Raw genomic sequence first — 27,048 nt, 5'->3', positions numbered from 1 at the left:
TTGACACGCGGCGTGACGTCACGGCTCTCGAACTTCGCCGCATGACGTCACGCGCGCGTGTCGAAACCGCCGCGATGACGTCACGCGCGCCGCTTCTCTTCACACGTGGGGAGGCGAGCATGGCGACGCACGGCAAACATGCGGACGAGGCGAACGCGCCGGAGCCGAAGCCGAAGCCCGCGGCGACGAGGAAGGTGAGAGAGGAGCCGCGCCGAGACTCCCGCAGCTCCGCACGCCGCACGCGAGCCGAACACTGCTCGCTGCTTAAATCGGCGCCGCGGTGCCGCTTTAAACCGCAGTGAGGCCTGGCTGGGTCGCCGCGTCCCGGCCTCGGCTAGCTGCTTTGGCCAGGGAGCGCGAGGGGGGTACGGCGGAGTTGCGCTAGGCGAGGACGGTGGTGTGAGGGCCGCACGGCCTAACCGGAGCCCGTAGCGTTCGTGTATGGCACAGTAGTCATTAGTAACAATTATATGGGGGTTTCTTTTTATTTAAAGCTTCATTGAGATGATTGCTTGATGTTTGACCCTTTTAAAAAAAGAAGCATGTGTTTGGAAAGAAACTGGCGTGCCTGGAGAGACGCACAGAGGAGAGAATACTCACGTTTGCAATACTGTACAGATCGCCTGATTGATACCGTATTCATATTCTTTGGGTATTTCGGTAAAGTCACGTAAAAATAACAAAGTTATAAAAATTTAAATGAAGTAAATAAAAAAATATCACGACGTTTGGATCGCAACAATCGTCATTAGGAGATTTTTTAAAAAAAGGCAAGATTGATACCGTATTCTCCAGAGCAGTGCTTTATAAATGTGTGATATTACATCATATACGAAGGTCATTAGTTAATACTCAAGCATGGTTCTGTCAATATAAAATAACTACGGTAACATTTAAATTCATCTTATAGCCTAGAACGATGTAAAATACCAATGAAGTTTCCAAAAAGTAATCTAGATTTGATGACGGGCACTTGTGTTGCGCCCGAAACGTGATTTAATTTATTTTTTACCTACGTGACTTTTACCGAAAGAAACAAAGAGTATGGTTTCCAAAGAGTAACCCGCGAGCGCGAACAAATTTCTCCACGTATGCAGAGCAGCGGTTCATTTTTCTTATTCGCTTGCAGTTGCGAGCGAGTTAGGATACCTCGCAAAATGGACAGTTAGTTGAGATATTGATGTTCAGTATTCATAGATGTCTTTCTTAGAACCAAAATTCAACAAGGGGTGCAGTATCCAAACAAGGTTTAGAACCGCTACGCCATAGCATAATGTTTACCCTTTTCCCTATATGTTAAAGTAGTGCCTCTTATGATCTCGTGTGTGTGTGCGCGTATGGCCAATTTTGTATAACGTTACGTAAGACTAGGGTAATGTTAACTAGTATGGCTAGGGCTCTAAACTAAACACTTTTTTTTTCCAGGTAAGACCCACTGAGCTATATAGCTATGTTTAAGAAGCGAACTGGCCACGCATAATAGCTCAACGAAGTGGCTTATCACGTGGATATGTATAGCAACCAAATACTTTAAACACATGTTGCTGGGTTACGTTCTGGTACAGTTAACCTTTTTCCCCAGTTGTAAAGTGTAGCCTATTCATCACTATTTATGCACATTTAACGGTGCATATGCAGTGTGGCACCACACCCAGCAAATGGACTTCATGTGTTCTTCTCATGTCTTCCGTTTGCCGAATGAATACATGAAAAGGTAGCACTCATGACACACCAAGTGCTTGCCACAAACGAACCACAATACCTTGCAGATCTCATCAAGGATCATAAACCATCACGCCAGTCATCCTGTCAGCGGTTTTTGGCTAATCGTCAAACAAAGACGATCACTGCGTTGTCGCTTTGAGATGCGCTTCTGCGGCCGTCTGTAATGCTCTTTTTTACGATATTGGGAAGCCACTGGAGCTATGCATTTTAAAATCCAGATTGAAAAATAATTTATTTAGATCTGCTTTTTGTGTTTAGATTTTTGTCCTTCCCCCGCGCCTCTGATGAGCACAGTTGGCTACGTACGCTGTGAAAGTTCAACATACATATGTACATGTTTCCCACTTTGTAGAAGAAACCAGCCAAGCGGTACTGGGAGCCTGAAAAATTTGAAGATGTGAAGATCAACAAGACTCCTCTACAACGGAGCGAGGGAGAGAAGCCCGAGAGACGGAAGGTTGAAAATATAGTGAAGCAACATCGGTTTTCGCAATCCGCCAAGGTGAGAAGCAGCAGGGTGGTCAATAAGGGCGCTTCAGTTACACAATGAATGTTTTGTTTAAAAGCAGGTGAGAAACACTTTGGCCTCTTGTGTAAGGAAGGCCTTGGTTGGAGATGGTAAAAAAAATCAAGGTACGAAAAACATTTTGCTGCATAAAAAAAATATACAAATAATAAAAATACTGCGTATACTAAACATCTAAAACATTCTAGATTTGAAGCTTTCGTGACTGCAATGATTCATATTCTTAGGTTTTTTCGGTAAAGTCACGTAGGTAAAAACATTAAAAAGTAAAATAAAAATAAAAATCACGACGTTTCGGAGGCAACACAAGCTTCCGTCTTCAGGTAGTACCGTCACAGCCACGACAGCTCTCATTTACTTGATATAGCTGTCGTGGCTGTGACGGTACCACCTGAAGACGGAAGCTTGTGTTGCCTCCGAAACGTCGTGATTTTTATTTTATTTTACTTTTTAATGTTTTTACCTACGTGACTTTACCGAAAAAACCTAAGAATATCTAAAACATTGTGCCAGACAAAAAAAACCCAAAGATGCCCAAGAACGGTGTTCAACTAATTGTAATAAGAGTTAAAATGTGTACCCATATGTTGGAGTAGATTTGAATTGCTTCCTGTAGGTGCCTGCATTTGTTTCCAAAACATTCACTTTTCTGATTTCTCAATTTTGTGTTCTCTCATTGATGAAAAGTACAATAGCATCTCCCATTAATCTTACTTATACAGCAGCTACAACAACAACCGCACTTTGCCACTATGTGGCGGTAACGTTTCCAGGCTAGGTGGAACTTGAGGCCACGTGAAAGCTTGCTGGCAGGTCATGGGATAAGCCCAAGTTGCATGGGTTGACTCACTGAAATGATTGGCAGATGCACCACCTGTGCGAACCTTCTGTGTTTTAACCGCCTGGTGCTCTCGTTGTTAGCGTCGCTCCTCTGCCCTCCGCTGTGTGTAGCAGTCACCCACATAAAAACCCACATTTGTATACAATGCGAGCCTTATTGCACAGCAGGCAAGTGTACACGAATAGCAGTGTTCCTCGTTAGCTGTGTGTTTACAAGAGCGTCGATTCGCTTAACCTGATTATCTCGTGAACTGATCGCACCTGATGTGACCTTATCCTAACCGACTGCAGCTTGTTTACGTGAACTAATATAAAGGCCTTCTTCACTTTGGTTAGGAACTCCTGTTCTGAGTCTGTGCCTGTTTAAATCACCTCCAGGCGCCTCGTGTTTTTCCACAGCTCGACATTAGTTAAGAGTAAGCTTCAACAGAATTCTTAAAATTTCGTGAGAGGTGCTGTGGCAGGGCACTGTGGCAGAGTGCATTACTCGCACTCTGAAGGTTGACAATTTAATTCCTGGTCGGCGGTCGGCCCAGTCCATTATCCCTCCAAGTTTGATAAAAAATGTATTCCAATTTTAGAAAAGTGATTGTCTGATGGAGAGAGACTGGTCTTTGGTATGGCGGCACGGAATTTACACCACTGGCTCATTGCCAATAACAGAGATAAATGCCACCCCATATTTGTTTGACCAGGGAGACGCTTTGCCTTTATGACCTCAAGTGTGTGGGGAACGGTGGTTATTGCACTGGACTAGAAATCCAGTAACCTGAGTTGTATTCCTGGCCATTGCTAATATGAGCTGGAAGTGATATCGGAACTAGTCATGGCTCTTCGTTAGGTCGACTCAGCCTGAAGTAAGCACCTGGTGCGCTGTGTAAACATTAGCACTGGAGAGACAAAGGGGTTGAAGGGTGGTGTTGGCCGCACCACCCCCTCGCGTGCTGTGTTGGCTTGAAAATGCTGCAACAGTCTGTGGAAGGCTATATGGGAATATTTGTTTTTTGTGTATTTCTTAAAACCAGTCCACAATCAGAGAATCCTGGGTTCACTTTCACTTGTTTTGAATTACCTCGTATCTCGTGGAGATGCATACTCCTAACTCGGCCGTAATCTGGCTCCATTTGAACTTTTAACCCCTCCCGCACAGACATCCCATGTACATTTTTGTACATTCACGAGTAGAGAACCTGTTGCTCTGCAATAGAAAATAAGAGACAGCTGACATGTTCATACTCGTATCACATTCGTGTACTCGCAAGCACTCACAAGTAATCTGCTTTATTATTTTCTAAAATGCCAAGCTAATATGTATTATGAGTTGTTTTTTTCTTCTTTAGGACTTAAATAATATCCTGGCGAAATAATTGCGTTACTAGGAGCACAACATTTAAAAGTTAGAGAAATTGTGAATAAACCATGTCTGTCTTCTGTGTTCATTCCTCCCACCTCTTCGTTGTCACTATCGAATATATGTCTTCCGACTTCCGCCCAATTCAATGTTTAATTGTTACATGGGAAAAGACTCGTTTAGCCAGTTACCCAGATAGTTTGTGTGGCAACAGCCCACAGCCACTAACAATAAAGTTATTGTTGAGGTGGAGGAGCCCAGCCAGCAGCTAGCCAGGAAACTCAGGAATAGATTATTTTTTATAATAGTATAATATTTAAATTAATAAAACGCCCTTACACATTCGTTCTCAGGCCGCTAAGTATGATGGTTGTGGGTGGTGCAGGTAGTGCTGAGATTAGTGCACTGTGCTGTGAACATGGTGACCTGAGTTTGGTTCCGGCCATGGCACACTCCAGTGATGATTGATCTATGAACCAGTTCTGGGGCCGCCTGTATCAACCCTCTTTGACCAGCGTGGTGAAGTTGGATCAAATCCCAGGGGTCTGAAGCAATTGGTTGAGATAGTGTTGTGAATAATGTGTTTTATATAGTCATGATTCAGATTGCAATGTACTAACACGACCCCTTGGTGTGACCCCACCGCCTTTGTCTTCCTTCTCATCTTCCAGTCAAAGGACGTGTTCTTTGGTCCCGCGCCCCTGCCAGAGGCGAGAGTGAAGCGGTACCAGCGTGGAGAGAAGTTTCAACTGGTGCGTGTACCCAGTGTGTGCGTGCATCGTGTGTTCTGCTCCTGTGTGACGCGGGCTGTGTGCGTGTGTCGCATGTTGTGCTCCTGTTGTGACGCAGACTGTGTGTGTGCATCATGTGTTGTACTCCTCTGTAATGCAGACTGTGTTTTTATATCGAGTGTTATGTGCCACGCATCGTTTGCTTTGGCAGTGGACTAGATACGTATGTGTGTGTGGCACGTGAACTCACGGCGTGTCTAACACGGGCGGTGTGGCGCAGAAAGGACGGCAGCCCGGGGCGTTGCGAGAGTTGGTGACGCGCGCTGCCAAGAATGCAGAGCTCGCGAGCCAGCAGACGGCACGGTGTGACCTGCTGTTGCCTGAAACGCAAGGGTGAGGACCCTGCAGCATCGCACTCTGAACCGGAGAGACTGCTGTGACAAGCACGCATGCACAAACACTCACACAGAAAGTCCAAGATCTTGGCAATAGATATAGGGGAGGCCTGGGTCCAATACATAAGAAACTAGCTACTGGTGGTGTTTTCAACAAACAAACAGTTGTCACACGCTACTGATGTTAGCCATGACCGGGTGAAGAAATCACGTAGCAAGTGATGTTATCATTGGCTGGGAATCAAACTCCTGTATAAACTGCTGTTATTTACTGGGCATCGAACTCAGGTGGCCAGGGAATTTGAACATTGCTCTCACTAACAAATTAAAGTAAGGCAGTTTCGATTCCAGAATGTTACCTTATTTCTTCCGTGTGTTTATGGAAGGCCAGTGAATGTGGGGTGCAATGATGTCCTTCATAATATAGTTTTTTTTTGGGTTAGATCGCGTAAATGTAAATGTGTCGTTAAACCCGCCAACACTTGCCACAGCCAATTTGTAAGGTTTGTCCTGTAAACAGAACATGCCAGTATTTACAACTAGCATCAGCAGGCAGACAGCCAGATTTGTGGAGAAATCCTGTTTCGTTCCTTAATGATGTCCTAGTGGACATCTGTGAAAAAGAGTCGTACCTTGTCAGATTCCTCCAGGATAAATAAAGATGCAATGATGTCCACAGGTTCATAGAGCCGGACGATGGCGAGGAGACGTCGTACGTCACACAGAGGGACATCCAGGAGGCGGTGGACATCACCAGTGCCAGCAAGGTACTTAGTTGCGTGTGTGCGCATGCATGCGCTTGTGTTCACATAGTGGGGAGCGGTGGTGCAGCGGTTAGCATGCTTGGTTATGAACCCTCTGATCCGAGTTTAACACGTAGGGTTTCGTGACCAATATTACTCATAAAGGTTTTTGGGTTATATCGCGTAAGTATAAATGTGTCGTAACCCTCCACCACCTGACACAGCCAATTAGTAAGGGATTTGTTACGTTAACAAAACGCCAAATAGTTACTATTTCAGCCCACCGATGTGTTGGAGAGTAAATCCACAACATTTACAATTTGACTATGATGTTTCGCTGGTAATTACATCCAGCATCATCGGGCGATTTGCCAAGACGAGTGACGGTTATCTGAACCGGTCCTAGTCTCCCCAAGGTTGACTCGGCCACAAATGAGTACCTGGTTTGGTTTGCAATCATCGCCACTGGGGAGACAAAGGCGGCCGGGCGTGGTGCTGGCCACCCACCACCTCGTGCGCCGTGCCGGCCTTCATCGGTTTTCGCTAACACCTCTTGCTCCAACAGTCTATTAAGGCTACAAAGGGGATCTTTGTTCTGTTCTATGTGCATTTAAGTGCGTGTGGGTGTACGCGTGTCTGTGTGTCCTGCTGCTCTCCCCTTCACAGAGTTTTGAATTGGACCTGAACCAGTTCGGGCCCTATCGAGTGGATTACACAGCCACTGGCCGGTATGCCTCCGCTTCTCTTTCCTGCGCATGAGGTTTGGTGGATGGCCAGAATGTTGTGAAACTCCCTTCCCGTGGGCTTCGAGGTGGTACCCTACCCTGGCTTCGCAGGAGGGAGGCGGTCCAGCAATATGGGAACGAGCATCATCTGTCCCTTCTATATATGAAATAGTGTTGCCCCCTTGCATGCGTGGGTTTTCGCCGATATGTATAAATGCTGATTATTTGGATGAACATCTGAATATATAGAGTATCGAAGAGCTTGGACAATTGTTGGGACCAGCTCACCGCCTGGTGGCCTTCCAGCTTGTCTGTGGTTCCTCAGCGAATGTGATGTGCAATTGCGTGAATGACACAATGTAAAAATAAACATTCACTCACAGGCACCCCCGTGTAAAGATAATTGCACTTCAGTTATTGTAATAGGGATTAAAAGGTGGTGATCAGTCGGATATGTGTAGAATGGAGGGGGTGGACAGGTTATTGAGACGGGCATTAGGGTGGCACCCAGACGCCCGTGACCAGGGGGAGGAGAAGACCTAAAACCAGACGAAGGCGGTGATGAGACTGTATTCGTAGACCTTGGAGGTCAAGTTGTGAGCACGCTGCTGTTACCCCTACGCTCCCGCATCTATGATCCCCGCCTTCACCAACCCGCACTGGCTCACTTTGTAAAGTATGGTTAAATAACCCCCACAACCTGCACAGTGTGCGGAGGCCCTTATTCAACAGTGGGTTTACAAAACAGCTGTACATACTCTTTGGATACCAAAAAGTATGGATCCCTGCAGTCACGAAAACTTCAAATCTAGATTGAACAGCTGTACGTGTCACTGAGTGTATTAGAATTTTCAAGTCATTTGTTGCTCAAAAGAGCATTGAGGCAGTGATCATCTCCTGTTTATAGCCCTGAGCCTGTGGTGGAAATTCCACATTCCTGTGATGGGGGTGAGTTTCCCCATGGAATAACCACTGTTAACTTCCACACAAAGTGGTATTAGTTTTATTAACCTCAGAGGGATGATGGGCTGAGTCAACTCCTAACCATATTTTGAACTCACCACCTCCTGATAGTGAGCCGCTCGTTACCGCTGGTTTAGAATATTTTATTCTGTATTGTAACATTTTATCGTGATGTCTTGTGTTGTTTTGTAATGCATTATGTTGTATTGTAAACTTTTGCATTGAATTGTACGTTGTAAAAACACTTATTTTATGGTAAATTGTATGGTGATTTGTATTGAATTATAACGTGTTGTATGGAAATGCAACCTATGGTATTGCAATCTACCAAATTGAAACATTGTATTGTAATGATTCAAATCATAACCTATTGTATTGATTTGCAACATTATAACGTATTGTACGATATTGTATTGTGCTGTATTATAACGTATTGTGCTACAATGTACTGTAACGTATTGTACTGTATTACATTGTATTGTAATGTATTGTATTGTAACGTATTGTACTGTAACGTATTGAACTTTATTGTAACTGTGTTGCTCTGTTGTCCAGGCACCTGCTGCTGGGCGGTACACGGGGCCACGTGGCTGCGTTTGACTGGGTCACCAAGTCCCTGATGTGCGAGATGAACGTCATGGAGACGGTCAAGGACATCAAGTACGTTCACTCGCACGCCCAAACAAAGACGAAGTTCCCCCCTGTAGCCTTCAACAGACTCGTTGGGCAAGTGCTGCTAGCGAGCACCTATGAAGGCCGCTGGCATAGCACACGATTGGAGTGGGTGGCCAACACCATGCCCGGCTGCTTGTGTCTCCCCAGTGGTGATGTTTTACACACAGCACTGGATACACATTTAAGGCTGAGTCAGACCTAATTGACCTAGGGACCAGATATTCGCCACTTTTATTGATCCTGAGCAGGATTTAAACTCGGGTTGCCAGGTTGGTATCACAGCGCGCTGGCCACTACACTACCATTCATATTTAGTTCATCACCGTTAATATTTCATGCCAATTTTCAGCTATACCCTCCACCACCTGACAGAGCCAATGAAACAAAGTGTCACGTGGGAATGTGCCAATTTATTTTATTTGTCAGCAACCGGTTATGTTGAAAAATAAACTAAATGGTAAAAAAAGAAGTAATATTTAAAAATACTTTAAAAAAACGCTTTAATGAAATGTACCGTATGAGTAATGGCGGAACTCCACGACTCCAGGAAGTGGCCCCGAAGCTTGCCATAACGTAAGGCACCGTGGTGATTTACAGCCAACGTTAGTTGAGCGTGGACAATTAGACGCAAGCCGAAACATGTAATTTTTTTTTAATGATAGAATATAGTATTGTCACCAGTATGACATACATATACCAAGTTTGCAGTCGATACAACATTGGGAAGTGGGTTGAAATTGAGTTGCAAGATTTGAGGATACGACAACAGACAGGGTGAGTTAAATATAAGCATGTAATTTACATATTTTTGTTCTATTTTTCAACATAATCATTCTTTTATGAAAAACTCAATCAATTGTCACATTTTGCCCACATGGCAGCTCAAGTTGTGTGGCTCTTGTCAGGTGGTGAAGGGTTGACAGCTCTCATTTGAGATTATTATACCTGCCCAGTCTTAACCCATAAAAGAAACTGATTCTCACTCAAGTTTGATTGCATCTTTCTCTCACACCTGTGCTCATGTGCGTCACTTGCGTAAAGTTTCCTGTTGTCTCGCTGTGCTCTTTCCTGGTCACATAAAGGCCACTGAACTGGGTGTACATATTAACAAGCGATTGTTTTGATTTAGGTGCCAATAAAGGAGTGGTGATGGTGGCATGTCAGGATCAAATATAACTCTGCCGCCGTTATTAAACGCGCAATAATTTTAGAGCTAAATCTAACATGCACACCGGTGAATGCTGGGTTGTCTGCCATACTCTCTATACATTCACACACACATTGAAATGAAATCACCTTTTAGGATTGGAAAAAAAAACAGATGGGCAGCATCGGCAGTGGGGAAACATCAGTCGCAAATTATATCAGCAGCAGTCGCGGGCCTCCCCTCGGTCAACTCAGTCTGAAATGAATACCCGGCGCAAACATGTAAACATCACCACTGTGAAAATAAAGAGGCCTTGGGCTGGCCACACCACTCCCTTCCTGTACCATCATTAATAGTTTATTGCGAGCAGCACCTGGGTGATGATCGTGCTAATGTTGTTTTCCTTAAGAGGTGCTCGCTAACAGCACCTTCCCTACGTTCGCTCCGGATCACCAGGTGATGATCGTGCTGTTGTTGTGACTGCGTCGGAGTGCAGGTGGCTGCACACGGAGTCGATGTTCGCCGTGGCTCAGCTGCACTGGGTGTATGTGTACGACTCGCAGGGCATCGAGCTGCACTGCCTCAAGCGCTTCCACAACATCACCCGCATGGAGTTCCTGCCCTACCACTTCCTGCTGGCCACCGCGGTAGCACGCCATCTCATGCCGCACTGTGCCACGCCACACCACATCGCGCCAAATCACAGCATGCCACGCCGATCCATACCATGCCAAGTTGTATGATGCCCAAGGCACGGCGTGCTAGGCCATGCCATGCCGCATTCCACCACACTATGCCATGCCAGGCCACGCCACACTAATCACGTTACAAATTACACCAAACCACGCCTAGCCATACAACATCACATCACGCGAGGCCATGCTAGCCACCGTTAATCCACGCAAGCACCCAAACATCACTACGCATTGTCACCTGTTCCACCTCCCATTTGCATGCAACTAAAGAATATGATCTTTTATGAAAACGCCTGTGGCCCGACACGCAAAGCAATGGCTGACCCTGATAAAGCTGTTGTACTTCTCGACGTGGTCGCTCGAAGTTGTAGCTTGACACTCTAAGCTTAATAACCCACCGACCCAAGCCGCTCTTGCCCTTGACGCTCTCCTGGTCTCTTGGGAGTTCTCGCCTGGTGAAGCAAATAAACTAGACTTGACCTTGCACGGTGTGTGGGTATCTTGTTGAACGCAATATTGATTGAATAATAATAATCCCAATGGAGTAATTTGCAGGTAATAAAAAAAAAATCCATATTTTAAGTTTATGCCACAAATCGCTCAACACAGCAGCAATAATCGCCCTCTACTGGCAGACGAATGCCCGTTTGCAGGCCAGTCACCTTGTGCCCACATGGAAAGCTGCCACTGAGGGGGTGCTCTTTCAAATTCAGATGAGATGTGATGGCGAGTGCCCTGAGATGCCCTGGTATATGGGGCACCATGTAAAAAACTAAAAATTACCATTCATGCGACTTTGCATGCCTTGTCGGCCTTCATTGGTGCTTGCTAACAGCACTTTACCATTTTAACTTGGGATGTTTGTCATTTCGTTGTGTGGTGTGTGTTGAGCAGAGCTCTACGGGGTACTTACAGTACCTGGACGTGAGCATCGGGAAGGAGATCTCGACGATCAACACCAAAGGGGGCAGCCTCCAGGCCATGTGCACGAACCCATCCAATGCCATCGTGAACCTGGGTCACCACAATGGTGCAGCCACACGCTCACAAACCACACCGTACGCTCACCGCATACCTCCCACGCTCACCAGCACACCACGTGCTCACCACCACACCGCACGCTCACCAGCACACCACTTGATCACCACACACCACACGGGCACTACCACACCACAAGGGGTCACCAGCACACCGCACTCACCCTCACCACACACGACATGGGCACTACCACACCACACGCTCAACACCACACCGTACTCTTAGCACCACACTGCACGCTCAACACCACACCACACTCACCAGGACACCGCACACTGCCGATAAGTACCATGGAAGTAAAAAGCAGCCCGGAGTTTGCCTTATTAAACAAATGCAGCGGGAAAACACTGGTCCAGAAACCGAATAGGCGCATGGCTCTAAACGTTCCATTATTCTGGCATTGGTCAAGACCATTCCCTCTTTTTTAAACCATTAAGTGGTGCAGAGCAGAAGATAGTGCAACAAAATCATTGTTGTACAGTCCTATGCTCCCAATATCTTCACTCACCACCTTCAACCTGCGTGGTGAGGTCTGGTCAAATAACCCCCATGACCTGCACGGCATGGACATGTCCTCATCCAGCAGTGGAATGGCATGAGGGCCATACATGTTTACATGTCTTCTGACGACGTGTATTGCTTTCAAATTACGGTTACAAACTTGGAACACGCTGCCCAGATTTCCTTAGAATATACAGAGGCGTGGCATATCGCACACTCAAGCGGAAACGCAGCCACCACCGTCGCCACCAACAGTTGCCCAAGCTCTGCGATTCTACATCGGGATGTTTGGCCAAGTCCCCTCCATTGGGGCGAGGCGCGTGAGGGGCATGTGCCGTGTCTCCACGGGGCCCCCTGCCTCCCGTATGCTGACGGGGCTGTTGCCGGTGTGGTCGCAGGCTACGTGACCATGTGGACCCCCACGATGAAGGAGCCGCTCGTCAAGATGATGTGCCACCGTGGAGCCGTGCGCTCCATCGCCGTGGAACGCACCGGCACGTACGTATGCACGCACGCTCGCAAACACAAAGATCCCCAAAATAGCCTTAGCGGACTGTTGGGGCGAGTGCTGTTAGCGAGCAGCACCTATGAAGGCTGGCATGGCACATGAGGGGGTGGCTGGCCAGTACCACGCCCGGCCGCCGTTGTTTCCCCGGAGGTGATATTTATACACCACACCAGGTACTCATTTGAGGCTGAGTCGACCTAGAGGAGGCCTAGGACCCATTCAGATAATCGTCACTGGTGTTGGTGGTTGTGAGCGGGAATCGAACTCTGCCTGCCGGGTTCGTAGTGCAGCACGCTAACCGCTGCACCACCACTCCCCACATCGCTCCCCCATCTCCGATTAGCAAGGTTGGCTACGTACAGTGCGAAAGAAGTTCAACATACATATATCGCTCAGTTTAGAAAAGGTACCCACCCCCCTCCCTGCGCCGTTCCCAGGTACATGGCGACGTCGGGGCTGGACCACAAGCTGCGAGTGTGGGACGTGCGCACTTTCAGGCCTCTGCATTCGTACGTCCTCAGCTCGGGCGCCTCTAACCTGGACTTCAGCCACCGCTCACTGCTGGCCGCCACCTGCGGCAACGTTGTACAGGTGCGCGTGCGTCCATTCCTGTTCGCCCCCTCCGCCCGTGTGCACGTGTGCTTGTGCATGGGTATAAGTGTGGAAGTGTGTGTGCAAGTTTGCATGCAGTGACCTCCTGCCAGTGGGCATTCGACACTTCACGTGGCCTTAAAGTGCACATAGCCTGGCACAAGCGCCATGGTGACATCACCGCCACTTAGTGGAAAATGACGGTTGCTGTTGCAGTGGGGAGCAAGTGTCGCGGTTAGCGCGCTATGCTTTGAATCCGGCGACCCGAGTTCGATTCCTGCTCGCGGCCAACGCCAGTGACAATTATCTGAATCGGTTCTGGGCCTCCCCTAGGTTGATTCAGCCTCAAATCAGTACCTTGTGCGGTGTCTAAACATCGCCACTGGATAGGCAAAGACGGCCAGGCATGGTTCTGGCCACATCACCCAGTCATGTGCCGTGCCGGCCTTCATCGGTGCTCACTAATAGCACTTGCCCCAACAGTCTGTTAAGGCTAGACGGGGGATCTTTGTCTTTGTGCGTGAAGTAGTGGTTTTGTGGTTAACGCACTGTGCTATTAGCCCGAAGGCCTCAGTTGGATTACGAGCAGTGGCTTGCATGAGTGGTGAATGATCTGAACCGATCTTATCACAAGGGGGCAATAGATGCTTTGTGAAGGAACCCGTTGACAGCACACTGGTGCTGTCAATGATGCTTGGTGCAGTCCACTTTCATCTCCTTAATTGTTTGCGTCTGTGTCTGAGCAGCTGTATTTGGGTTGAGTGGTGGTGCAGTGGTTAGCGCGCTGTGCTGCAAACCTAATAGCCAATGTTAGCAAAGATCAATGACGAACATCTGAACTGGACCTGGGACACCCATAGGTTGACTGAGCCTTGAATTAGTACTTGATGCAGTGTATAAATAACAGGACTAGGGAGACAAAGGCAGCCGGGAGCGGTGCTCTGCCACACACCCCCCGCCCCCTCGTTGTGTGCATTGCCGGCCTAAATAGGTGCTCACAGCACTTGCCCCAACGGTCTGTGTCGGCTGTACGGGGGATCTTTGTCTTTGCAGGTCTACAAGGACACGCACCTTGGTGTGGGCCGGCCCTACCTGACGCACGTCTCTCCTCACCACGCTCACTCGCTGAAGTTTTGCCCCTACGAAGACGTACTTGGTCTCGGCCATGGGAATGGCTTCACGAGCCTCCTGGTGCCCGGTAGGTTTCCCGGTCATCCAGAGTCACCTTAAGTTAATGGTAACAAGGTGTTGTTGGGGCGGGTTCATGAATCTGACCTCCGATGACTGAGCAGGTGCTTGGGGTGCAGCCCTAGGCCTAGGTTACAGTGCAATACATTGTTGTGCTATGCTACAGCATCTCTGCTCCCCATCTTCACCGGCCCCCTCTGAAGTATTGTGTATGTGCATACACGCATGTCTATGTGTGGGGGATCGCTGGAGTAAAGAGCGTATGTTGAACCTCTTTCACACCGTACGTAGCCAACCGTAATAATCGGAGGTGGGTTAGTGCACGGCATTGTAAACCCGTACCTGTCAGGTTCAGTGCTAGTCCATGGGCCAGACCTTAATTCGTCACCACTTAAGGTAGCAAAACTCTTGTCGCACAGATTGATTTATTTGGCTGATATGGCTGAATTATATGTTGACCCATTTATTTCAAATGGTTCCCACAAAATTCACTATTATTAGTCGCGTAGAAATTGGATCTTCAAAAGTTACGTCACCTCTGGTGGTACCGACAAGAGCAATATCTGGTCTGGGCTCAGGCTATACCTGGCGACGCACATCGCCAGTGGCCTGTGGCTGCCCTAGGTCATCTCAGCCTTAAATGAGCATCCGGCGTGGTGTTTCCTCATCATTATTCGCACTCGGGAGACGCGATTGGCCGTGTGTTCGTCAAGCCAGCCTCCGTCACTCCTCTCCGGCCTTAATGGGTGCCCGCTGATGGTAATTGTGTTTGCGTGCGGCGTGCAGGAGCGGGTGAGCCCAACTTCGACGCGATGGAGGCCAATCCTCTGCGCAGCAAGAAACAGAGGCAAGAGTGGGAGGTGAAGGCTCTGCTGGAGAAGGTAAAGCACGCACGCACACACGCACAGGGTACGCAGTCTGAGGCTTGTGTGTAAGAGTCACCTGGAGCGGTTAGTCTGCCAGTCGGGGTCAATGGTTGGTGCTGTGTGAAATGCCAATTGATTAACTCGTGGAAGATAAATTTCGATTCAAAGCTTTCGTGACTGCAGGGATTCATCTTCTTGATTCTTTCGGTAAAGTCACATAGAAGGGAAGTAATAAAATAATAAAAATAAGATATTTTACCCCAACTCCGGCACACTACTCTTGTGAACGCTGTCACGGGATCTTTAATGTCCACTGCGAAACAAACAGCACGTGCAGTTTTTTCGATTTCGAGCTTTCGTGACTGCAGGGATTCATCTTCTTGGTTCTTTCGGTAAAGTCACATAGAAGGGAAATAATCAAATGATAAAAATAAAACATAATAAAATAAAATTCTCACGACATTTCGGCCACAACACAAGCAGCCGTCCTCAGGTGAAGAACAGAGCTGTCTGAAAAATAGCGACGCTGTTTTTCAGACGTGAGAATTTTATTTTATTATGTTTTATTTTTATTATTTTATTATTTCCCTTCTACATGACTTTACCGAAAGAACCAAGAAGAGCACGTGCAGTGTTGTTACAGTTAATACCCTCACAGTAATAATCGGGCGGTCGCTCCAAGTGACAAACATGCTACCGCTGGGCCGTGTCTCTGCCCCACAACAGGAGCTAAATGCCAATGTCGAGGTCTGCTTGCCACGAGAGGGCTTCAGGACAGAGTTTGCGTACTTTTTCTATTCCTTCACTGAAGAAGTGCAACAGCCAATGGGGTGGTGGCGATGTCTTCATGGCAATTGGGTCAAGTTTAGTGCACTTTAAAGCCACGCGAAGTTGGCAAAGCCTCGCTGGCACAAGGTCACGGGACAGATCCAAATGTTGCGTGTTAAACGATATCACTAGCATTCCCCACCATGCCAACTCGCCGTGTTTTTGTCACCCGGCGCTCTTGCTCATTTTTGTAAGCGTCGGGTGGCTAAACACACAAGCGTGTGTATACGTACATACACATATGCACACACACACACCTGCACAAACACATGTACGCGTATAAAACGCAGACGACACACACCTCTGCACACTGCGTGGGGAGCGGCGGTACGGCGGTTTTGCACACAGAGCTCGCCGAGGTTGACTTATCCTTAAATAAGCACCTCGCACAGATGGTAGTGAACATAAAAGTAAACTACTCATACTATATTTTATTTTACCAGGTAAGGCCCACTGAGATATAGAGGTGTTTTTTTCACAAGTGACCTGGTCACAAATGATAGCTCAACGAAGTGGCTTATCACGTGGAAATTTATAGCAGTAGCCAAATACAGTATGGAGAGAAAAATCTACGCGACCACAGTGATAACATAAAAACTCCAAATAGACAGGCGTCAGGATCGGGATCGAACTCACGACCTCCTGTATACCAGGCGAGATAGTTAACATCTCACCACTGTGGTGCCACCAAATCAGCGCTGGGAAGACAAAGGTTGTGGGCCAGCTGGGCCTGGTTCTGTCCACACCGCTGCTCAGGCAGTGAGCGAATCTCGCCCCTCGTGAAGGAGGAAGTGTCGCGTTGGCAGATGGTGGTGCTGAGGAGCGCGATGATTTCTCCGGGAAGGATGCGATAGCGCTGTTCCCGTTTGCGGGCCGTGCTCGACAGGATTATTGTTGGCGCTGCATGTGCTCCAGGGGCCGTCCGCTAATCGCGCCTGTTCAAGGGACTCGGAGATTTCAACAAAACCGCCGGCGAGCAGGAAGCGCAGTGTCCCGTTAGAGTGGCTGGTTTCACTTTATCAGCGTTGTTGTTTTTGTTGAGCTCTCCAGCTCGTCCGCGGCGCGCGACATGCATTGGGTGAGGCAGGCACAATGGGCGCGTTGCTCCGAGTCAACAGGGCCAGACTCTGCAGCAGCTTTACGTTGAACTTTCCGAAAGCTTTGTCAATGGCGGTGATGAGGGATGGCTTTCTCGCAGCAGAGTGGCGCACCACTTGTGCCTCGCAGCAAGCAGGGCAAGCGCAATGTAAATGCTATTGGCCAAACATTCCAATACCTGAAAACGACTGGATTGGGATGAGACACACACGCGCACACCAGTAGCATTGCCCCCTATTGCGAAAATTTGGCAGGACCCTCCTAAAGAGACTATTGAGACTCAATGATGCTTTCCTGGGTAAATCTGCATTATAATAATATGTATGTTGAACATGTTTCACACCGTACGTAACCAACCGTGCTAATCAGAGATGTGGGGGCTAATTGGAAGTGCGGTGTCAGTTGGAAAGAGGGATGTGGAGGGGTTTTACAGCAGTTTTTAAGATTCGATAGTGATTCTGTCGAACATGCGGAGGGAGGTTGTGAAGAGAGGTCAACAGGCGGATTGCACTCGCAGGCCAAGTATTTGTTAATGGACCGCACAAATCACTCAGAAGAGCAGAGGTCATCTTGAGCGTTAGGGCCTGAGTGAAGCAGGCGTGACCCCTGCGGAGAGAGCGAGTCTAAGCAACGAGAGAAGAGACATACAACCTCTGAATGCATGGGATGCTAGCAACTCTGCGCCAGGATCATTTAAGCAATTCGGATGTTTGGAATAGAACGTAGCGGTGAAAGTACCATATACTTAATCAGCGAGTGAAGATTGTGATGGGTGGGACTCGTGCGCAGGATAGAGGAGGGAAAGTTACTCACGCAGGCTCTTTGAGTGGCGTCCAGAGTTCGCTAGATTCTCACCGTCGCCACCAGATGGTGACCCTGAGACCGTGATAGCAGGCCTCGGTTGAATCTCGATTGCGATACGGACGTAAAGGAAGCGATGGCGAGGTGTGGTGGTGACGTTTGCCCTGAAACTTCTGAGTTCATCTCCGTCTCGCACCGAAGAATCCGTAATGTACTCGCAAGAACGTGGCTGTTTTGGCGCGCATGTGGGGATATGCGAGCACTGCCGGGCTATGAATCCGCCAACCCAGAATCGAGTTCCCCGGCCCTGCGCAACACTTTCAATTGGTGTCCAGCCCTGGCAGCGACGAGCCCGAAGTAGACTTGCCATGAAATGGGTACTTGTTGCTTTGTGTCAACTTGCTTACCGGGGAAACGAATGCCCTATTAAGTTGTGCAGTTAGAGAGTGTGACCTTTGGAAAACATATAAACGTATTTTATGCACGAACATGTACCCTTGTTAAAATCACTTATTCTTATTATGATGACTGTGACTCTCATGTTTTCTGAGGTCACTTTATACATCCCATGTCAGTCTGTAACTGGGCATGACTCCATAAAGAGAGCGAATTGCATCTGTGTCACCTGTGCAATGGACCGCCGCTCTTAAAGGCACGTCGGCTGAAAGACGATGCTATTTATCAATGCATGAAACACATTTTTTTGGAAAGTTTTCTATGACATAGAATTATTATTACTATTGTTGTGGTCCCGAGCAGTGAGGTGTTGGCACAGTGGTGAGCACAGTGCACTGTCAATCCGGCCACGTGAGTTTAATTCCCAGCCACAGCTAACATCAGTGGTGAGTGATATTTAAGCCGGGCCCAGGACCACCCCCTTCGCCAGCCTGCACTAACAAGTGTGGCGAAGAATGTTCAAACAACCTTCATTCGTGACCAACATGGCACGAAACTTTAAACTAAAACCTCTAAACTTTTAATTTATCAGGTAAGGCCCACTGAGCTATGTAGATTTTTCAGAAGCGACCTGTCCACAAGAAATAGCTCAACTAAGTAGTTTATCACGTGGAAATGTATAGTAGCAGCCAAATACTCTAAACGCGTGATGTTGATTCTGAATGTGGAGGGAAAAACCGGAGGACCCGGCGAAAAATCTACGTGACCACAGGGAGAGAGAAATGCAAACTCCAAATATACAGGCATCTGGGTCAAGATCAAACCCACGACCTCTTGCATACCAGGCGAGGTAGTTAACACTCGCCACTGCAGCGCCGGTCGCCATCCAGCAGTGGCTTGACACAAGGGGCTGCAAACTTAACGAAGCTATTTTCGGTGACTGCTGCTGACATTTCACTGCGCGACGCGGTGACGACAGCCACGTTCCATCGCTCCACAGCAAGCCCGAGTGAGGTCGCGATAACGTTCGAAGGCACTCTCTGCAAACAGAGATGTTTTGACGGGCTAGGCGCTAGCTCTATCTGCGTCGTAAGAGCTGCGCTGACCGCAACTACGTGATCCCCTTCGCTTATCACACTTGCGCCCCCCCCCACCGGCGGCCCATTTGAAGGGCGGGGGGGGGATTGCGTCCCGCCTTATCGGCGGCGTACTTTTCCGTTGGCGCGAAAGTCCCCGCTCCGGCCGAAGCTGGGCACGTCTCCCCGCCCCGCGGCCACCCGACACCCGACCGCGTTTGCTGCATGCAGCGAGCTGATTTTTCAGAAGTGACCTGGTCACAAATGATAGCGCAACGAAATGGCTTATTGTGTGGAAATTTATCGTAGGCAAATACTCTAAACACATGTTTCTAAATGCGGAGGGGAAAACCGGAGGACTCGGATAAAAATCCACATGATGATTGGGGAGACCATGCAAACTCCAGGGTTTGGATCGAACCCACGACCACATGTATACCAGGCAAGGTAGTTAACATCTTGCTATTGTGGCGCCCCACGGAATATTAATGGTAGGATAGGATAAGCAACTTGTAGGTTGTTGAATAGAACGTGGCAGGAAGAATAGGTTGCAATGGGTAGGGAGCAAGGGAATACCTACGTAGATGATGGTGGTGATGAGGCATCCGAGTGATACTGGAAGGACACGCAACAGTCCATCTAGCTCCTGCGCAATGTGAGAGGGCAACGGCTTGCAGAGACCTTCATCTATCAGTGGATAGATCATGGCTGACGATGATCTATCATGCTGTACCGCCGAGAGTCTGTGTGTACACGTGGTAGGAAGTGACTTCGTTTTTGCTGTTATTGGTAACTCGAGAACCGTTGTATTTATATTTTAAAGAGAAGCACAGGCGCATTGGTAGAAGCCTGCGCACATGCGTGCGGCATGTGTGCATGTGCACGTGGCTTGACTGAGTGAGCTGTCCCAATGGGCCAGAGGCTGACTGCACTGAACATCCGTTTTCCCTTCACACTGCCAACTGTCCCCCCTTCAAGTCCTGGCCTAAGACCTCCCTCTCCTCCTCTGCTCAAGACCGTTTCAATCTGTCTCTCCCAAGTGTCAACCCACCCACATTTGTCCACCCAACGGTGTAAATGGCTACAATGCAGCGAGTCGATTTGCAGGACGTGCGCGGTGGGGTAAAGTGTGGGTACTCGCCACCTCTTCCAACACGTTTGGTCAATGTGGAAGAGTAGACCAAATACCCTCAGAGTTCACTCGTGGATGCCCTTCCTCCAGCGGTGGTGTGAACAAGCAATTGCAGGCATGCACCTTTGGCGTATTCTTTTGTTTAAAAGACAAAAGAATGGAGTATTCCACCCCAGGTGTTTTATACAACCGTCCACTACGTATACTTAGCTTTGCTTTACCCCTCACCACTCAGAGATTCTCCAGACTTACCCCTCACCCCACCGGGTGTCTCCGGTCCTTCCACTCACCACACGGGGATGTCGATGTTTGCCTGTCCCCCCGAGCATTGCTCCCCATAGATGTGTGTGTATGTTAAACTTTTTTCGTACCCTGTATGTATCCAACTGTGCAAATCGGTTGTGTTTTGTCTGCCAAGTGCAGCTTCAGCTATTCCCCACGTATGTGCAGTGAATGTATGTGCTGTGCAGATTCAGCCGAGTGCAGATTCAGCCGTTCCCCCTGTATGCATGTATGTATGCTGAACCTCGTTCGCACAGTACATAGCCAACCTTGCTAATTGGTTTGCGTTTGGCATGCCGAGTGCAGATTCAGCCAGAGCTCATCACGCTGGACCCGGCCATGCTGAGCAAGGTGGACACGGCTTCCTTCGAAACGAAGTACGCGGAGAGAGTGCAGCGGCTGGTGAGTGCACAACACACCACAACACACCACAACACAACAACATGCCACAACACACCACAACACACTACAACACAACATGCCACAATATACCACAACACACCACAACACAACAACATGCCACAACACGACACATGACGATGTGTTCATGCATTTGTTTATGTTTTTGAACGTTGGGGTCTGTACAGGCCTTGTAAACAAGTGTTGTCCCACAGAATTTGTTTATGCACGCAAACTCTCTGGCCTGTTTTCGGTGAGAGCACTCCATAATTCACAATGGGGCCCCTTTTGTTCAGTGCCAAAATAGAAACAATATAGAACCTATACATCGGTCCGAAAAGGCCCTAAAACCAATGGACAATCAAAAATGTTTATTGTCCATGGATAATCGGACTTTGTGTGCAATTCTAATTTATTTCCATGATCCTCCTGCCACGCAGTGGTGGCCACGCACGTGACCTGTAATCTAGCGCTGTGAAGGCGGCAAGGGTTGGTGGATCACACACAAATTTACACCGTTGGAACCTCCTTTGCCAGTAGCAAAATATGACAATTGGTTTATTACCCTTTTATCTGGCAACAAAACTGACATCTTTTTTTTTTACAAGGAGTCATGTTTGCATTGACCATTATCTACAGTCGGAATGAAAACAAAAACACAAATCTGATAATGTATGCACTGTCCTTGAAATTGATTGGTCCACACCCGACACAACTTTTCTTAGAGCCTAGTCTCACATGGTGTTGGAGCAGATGACGCCAAAAGGCGCACAACTCAAAGACAATACACTATCAGAGTATGGAACTTGGGGAGTTGTGCGCCTTTTGGCGTCATCTGGTCCAACACCATGTGAGACTAGGCTCTAAGAAAAGTTGTCTCGGGTGTGGACCAATCAATTTCAAGGACAGTGCATACATTATCAGAGTTATGTTTTTTGTTTGCATTCCCGACCGCAGGTATTGTGGTCAATGCAAACATGACTCCTCGTAAAAAAAGGTGTCAGTTTTGTTGCCAGATAAAAGGGTAAAAAAACAATTATCACACGCAAATTGTTTGATGGTAGCACCGACTCACCGCCTGGCTGCTACCTGCCAAGCTTGGCTGTTGTTTGTCAACGACTGTGAGACGGCGCCATATAGAGAACTAAACTTAACCGTCAAACATCACGGTGGTGCACTATGACGTCTGACATTTGCAATTGGATGCGCATATCGGCTTGTGACAAAATCGTTCGGAACGCGCTTCGATATCATCAAGGTCCCGGCTGCTATGCAGGTTTGAGTAGTGCTGGGATGGGTGACCACCATGCATAACAGGTGTTATGTTCTGTGAGGCTACGGGCTGGGCAGTGGAGGGCAGCACAGAAAACTCCGTTGTTGTCCAGTAGAACCCCTCTCAACGACGATAATTGGTTCCACGAAACCGGTCGTTAAGTGATTTGGTCGTTAAGCGAGTCTAGGAAATGCACGCTAAAGGCTTAATTCGTTCCGATAGCATTAAGAGTTACCCTTTTTCACTCAAAAAACTTTACTTTGTGATATTTAAACAATGTATATTAATACATAAAAATACTAACAACATTATAAACACATATTAAAAGAAACATGGTTAATCAATGCGTTCATTATTATTTACTGTCCCTACAACAGCCCGTTGTTAACAGGGGAATGGTCTGTAAGCGAACACATTGGGCTCTATGGAGACATGTCGTTAAGCGATTAGTCGTTAGCAGGGGGTGGTCATTAAGAGGGGTTCGACTGTTCTCTCGCATCTACCACCACTAATCCCACGCTGACCAGCGTATTGTGACCAAGCACTTCATGGGGAAGGCACTCATCCAGCAGTGGATTGACACGAGGGCTGTACGCGCACTTGACTCAACACACGTGTTAATCTACCCGTGGCCCGTGCGCATCGTGAGCGAAGGGTTCGTCAAATGTGGTCCTGATTTGCCGCTCGTTTAACCGAGCCTAAAATTAGAAGCCCAGTGCATTGAAAAGGTGGTCAACAATGGGGGAGACAAAGGTGGTTGCAGAGCAGCCCTGGTCACAATTTCCCATTGTATGCCCTTGTCGGTCTTGAATAGGTGCTCGCTGACAGGACTAGCTATAACAGGATGTGCGAGTTAAATAAGCGTCTATTGATCGGTTAAAAAGAATGGTCGTGTTTTTTTCGTTTGGCTTGATGTCTTCAACTCTATAAATATTTGCAGCGGCGTGATAATATACCCTGTGAAGGCCGTCGGTTGTATTTCTATGTTTATAACATTGCGTGCAGATTTGCTGTGTTTCTTTTGTGTGTGTGCGCGATGCGGGGACCGGTAGTGGGTAGTGTAGCAGTTAGCGTGCTGCGCTATGAACCCGGCGACCCAAGTTTGATTCCCGCTCACAGCCAACACCAGTGATGAGTATCTGAACTGGTCCTAGCCCTCCCCCCCCTAAGTCGACTCAGCCTCAGATCAGTATCTAGTTGGTGTGTAAACATTACCACCAGATGTGGTGCTGGTTACCCACCCTCTAGTCTGCTGTGCCGGCTTTCATAAGTGCTCGATTACAGCACTTGCCCCAAATGGGGATCTTTGTCTTTGTGCTGTATGAATGTGCTGTGTATGTTTTATGTATGTGTATTTGTGTGTGCTTTTGTTTCCATGGGGGTGTGTTCTGTGTGTTTGTGTGCGTATTGGGTGTTTGTGTGCATTGTATATCAGTGTTACATGTTTGTCTTTTCTGTGTTTGTAAGTTGCTTGTGTGTACATATTTGTTGTATGTTTTTGTGTGGTAAATGGTCGTGTAGTGATTGGCACACTACGCTACGAACCCGGCGACGCTAGTTCAATTCCCACTCATGACCAATAACACATTCCTGCGGAGGGAGCTGGTAGGAACGTTGGGTTGCTCGGTCAATGGCCAGGGTCAACGGCGGCGTGGTGTATTCCGCAAATATGCCCGACTGAGGGCGGGCACAAGCCGGCATGAGTAGGTTAAACGTTGATTTTACAAGGGCACCACGGGGTGACCAGCCCCTCCCCACCCAGCCCCACCCCTCCCACCCCCCACCCAGCCCCTCCCCACCCAGCCCCACCCCTCCCATTTTTGGATGCACGCGGGTGGACGGACACAATAATCCCCTGTGGGCTGGTGGAACCAGGAGGTTCCTACCATTAACAATCTGCTAATGTTTGAACTGGGCCTGGGCTTACCCTAGGTCGACTTGGCCTCAAATGAGTTACTGATGCGGTGTGTAAACCCACTGGGGAGACAGGCGGACGGGTGTGGTGCTGGCCACCCACCCCCTCGTGTGCTGTGCGAGCCTTCAAGGTGCTCGCTAACAGCACTTGCCCCAACAGTCTGTCAAGGCTATACAGGGGATCTTTGTCTTTGTGTGCTCACCAACAATGAGCAGAGCAACGGGCAGCCAGTCGTCTCAGTCAGTCAATCCATGGCACCTGGGTCTATTCCGTGACCTGCCAGCGGGCCTTCACGTGGCCTCAAAGCGCACCTAGCATGGCACATGAGCCGCGGTGACGTCAACGCCACTTAGTGGTGAATGGCGGTTGTTGTTGCGTGCTCACCTGGCCCCGTGTGCTTATCTGTGCAGGGTTTCGACCCAAAAGCTCCCACGAAGTTTGAGCCGAGGTTCCGCACCAAGGGCCGCAGCTCCACCGCCAACCGCGAGCTTCGGAAACGCATCGTGGCAGGGACACAGAAACGGGTAACGATCACACAGCCTCACTCAGCCACGCACATCCTCACCGAGTAACTCACAGCCTCACCCAGCCACTCACAGCCTCACTCTGTCACTCACACCTTCACCGAGTCACTCACACTCTCACCCAGCCACTCACTCACCCAGCTACTAACAGCCTCGCCCAGCCACTCACTCCTTCACCCAGTCACTCACAGTCACTCAGTCACTCACACTCACCCAGCCACTCACACCCTCACCCAGTGACTCAGTCACTCACTCTCACCCAGCCACTCACTCACCCAGCTACTAACAGCCTCGCCCAGCCACTCACTTCCTCACCCAGTCACTCAGTCACTCACAGTCACCCAGCTACTCACAAAATGACGCACTCGCAACTTCACTGAGCCACTCACACTCTCACCCAGCCACTCACTCCTCCAGACAGCAACCCTCGCTTAGACACTCACACTCATTCAGCAACTCACTCACCCAACCCACTCAATCACACTCACGCTCGCGGCTCTGATAACGTGTGTTCCCTTGGAAATAATTGCCGTGTGTGCGTTGCTGCGTTCACACACTGTAACTCTAGCCTTTGCTTATTTATTTAAAAATTTTGTTTGAACGCTGCCCCTTAGGAGACGATCAAGGCTTCTATGGAAGAAAAGCAGAAAAAACAGAAAGAGAAGATACAAAGCAACGAGACGGAGGCCAAGGGGGGGGCCCTGCAGAGATTCAAAAAATAAACACGCACGCACGCGCGCACACGTATATAATACACAGAGGCATACACACGTGTATATATGCAGACAATCTCGCATGCACATACACCGCATCACACGCAAATATGTAGACAGCCACGCACATATCCACACATATACTTGCATACACTCGCATACACAGACAAACGTGTATGTGCAAAACCAAGACAAATAAAAAAAAATACACCATTTACCTTTTACAAACTGTTGTGGAAAATGTTGTTAGCGGGTGCCAACTAAGGCCGTTGTTGCGTGGTGTGGCCAGTCCCGCACCTCCACCGCTTTTTTTTCTACTCGGTGCTAATGTTTACACACTACAGCAGGTACTCGTGTTTGATGCCACCTCGGGGAGGCTTAGGACCAAATCAGACATTTGCCACTGATGTTGACCGTGGCTAGGAATTGTAAACGGGTCGCCAGGGTTCGTAGGGTAATGTGCTAACCACTGTTGCACAAACACATATGTGTATGCATGCATCCATACACAAGTGGTATCGTATCCTCCTACACTTACACAGTGTGTGTGCAAATGTCTCAAAGACGCTTGACAAATTACACGGCAATAATCGCGCCTTGTGCCACACAGGGACGGCTGTCACTGGGGGTGCCCTTTCAAATGTATTGAGATGAGATGTGATGCAAAGTGCTCTGAGACGCCCTGATGTATAGGTGGCCGCGGTATCAAAAACATCACACACTTAACACGCACACCACCCTTGCACTGCGCGTGCACACCATATGTGCATGTTTGGCGTCCCGTGGTCTACGCGTGCGTACACACGTGGAGCGGGTAGTGTAGCAGGTAGCTTACTGCACTATGAACCCAACGACCCGAATTAGTCCCGCTCACGGCTGATACCATTGGTGAATATTTGAACCGGTCCTGAGCCGCCAACCCTAGGTCGACTTTAAAGATCTCCACTTGGGAGAGAAAGGCAGCCAGCCATGGTTTTTGGCCACCCACCACCTCGTGTGCCATGCCGGCCTTCATCTGTGCTCACAGCACTTGCCCGGACAGTCTGTTTAGACTATACGGGGGGTCTTTGTACACACGTGAATACACATGCGTATACATGTGCAGTGAATTTCAAGTATAACAATTACACTTGTCTTGTATTTTTCCCATGGCTTTAATTTGTTATTGTTTTAACTTTTTTCCCGCTCAACAATAACTGATATCTGTGCAGCAAGTCTGAGGCCCCTGTGGCTGCTGGCACAGATGCCTGTGGCATATACACGCACGCATGCTAAGCCAAACACAGACGTTTTCACCCAGCTCTACACTGCAGACAGCTGCCCGGATCTCAATACCGATGTTAATACGCAACAGGCCTGGATACTAAGAATCCGTTTTCGATTTCTAATGACCATTTCGTATA

The 27,048-nt window shown here is 48.4% G+C and overlaps 1 protein-coding gene across 1 annotated transcript; it reads left to right on the top strand.

The window, feature by feature from the left end:
* Positions 1–96: 96 nt before the first annotated feature.
* On the top strand, positions 97–26,098 carry WDR46 (WD repeat domain 46). Its single transcript, XM_078857329.1, has 16 exons — positions 97–194; positions 2,078–2,227; positions 5,114–5,194; positions 5,454–5,566; positions 6,248–6,335; positions 6,978–7,039; positions 8,555–8,659; positions 10,318–10,468; positions 11,411–11,546; positions 12,454–12,553; positions 13,001–13,154; positions 14,208–14,352; positions 15,129–15,223; positions 21,128–21,223; positions 24,819–24,932; positions 25,547–26,098. The coding sequence occupies exons 1-16, from the start codon at positions 120–122 to the stop codon at positions 25,652–25,654; spliced, it is 1,773 nt and encodes a 590-aa protein (XP_078713455.1). The 5' UTR covers positions 97–119; the 3' UTR covers positions 25,655–26,098.
* Positions 26,099–27,048: the final 950 nt, after the last annotated feature.

This window comes from Lampetra fluviatilis, chromosome 6, assembly GCF_964198595.1.
Source record: "Lampetra fluviatilis chromosome 6, kcLamFluv1.1, whole genome shotgun sequence".
Taxonomy (NCBI): Eukaryota; Metazoa; Chordata; class Hyperoartia; order Petromyzontiformes; family Petromyzontidae; genus Lampetra; species Lampetra fluviatilis.
The sequence above is the reverse complement of the archived record's forward strand: the minus strand, read 5'-3'. Positions and strand labels throughout refer to the sequence as shown.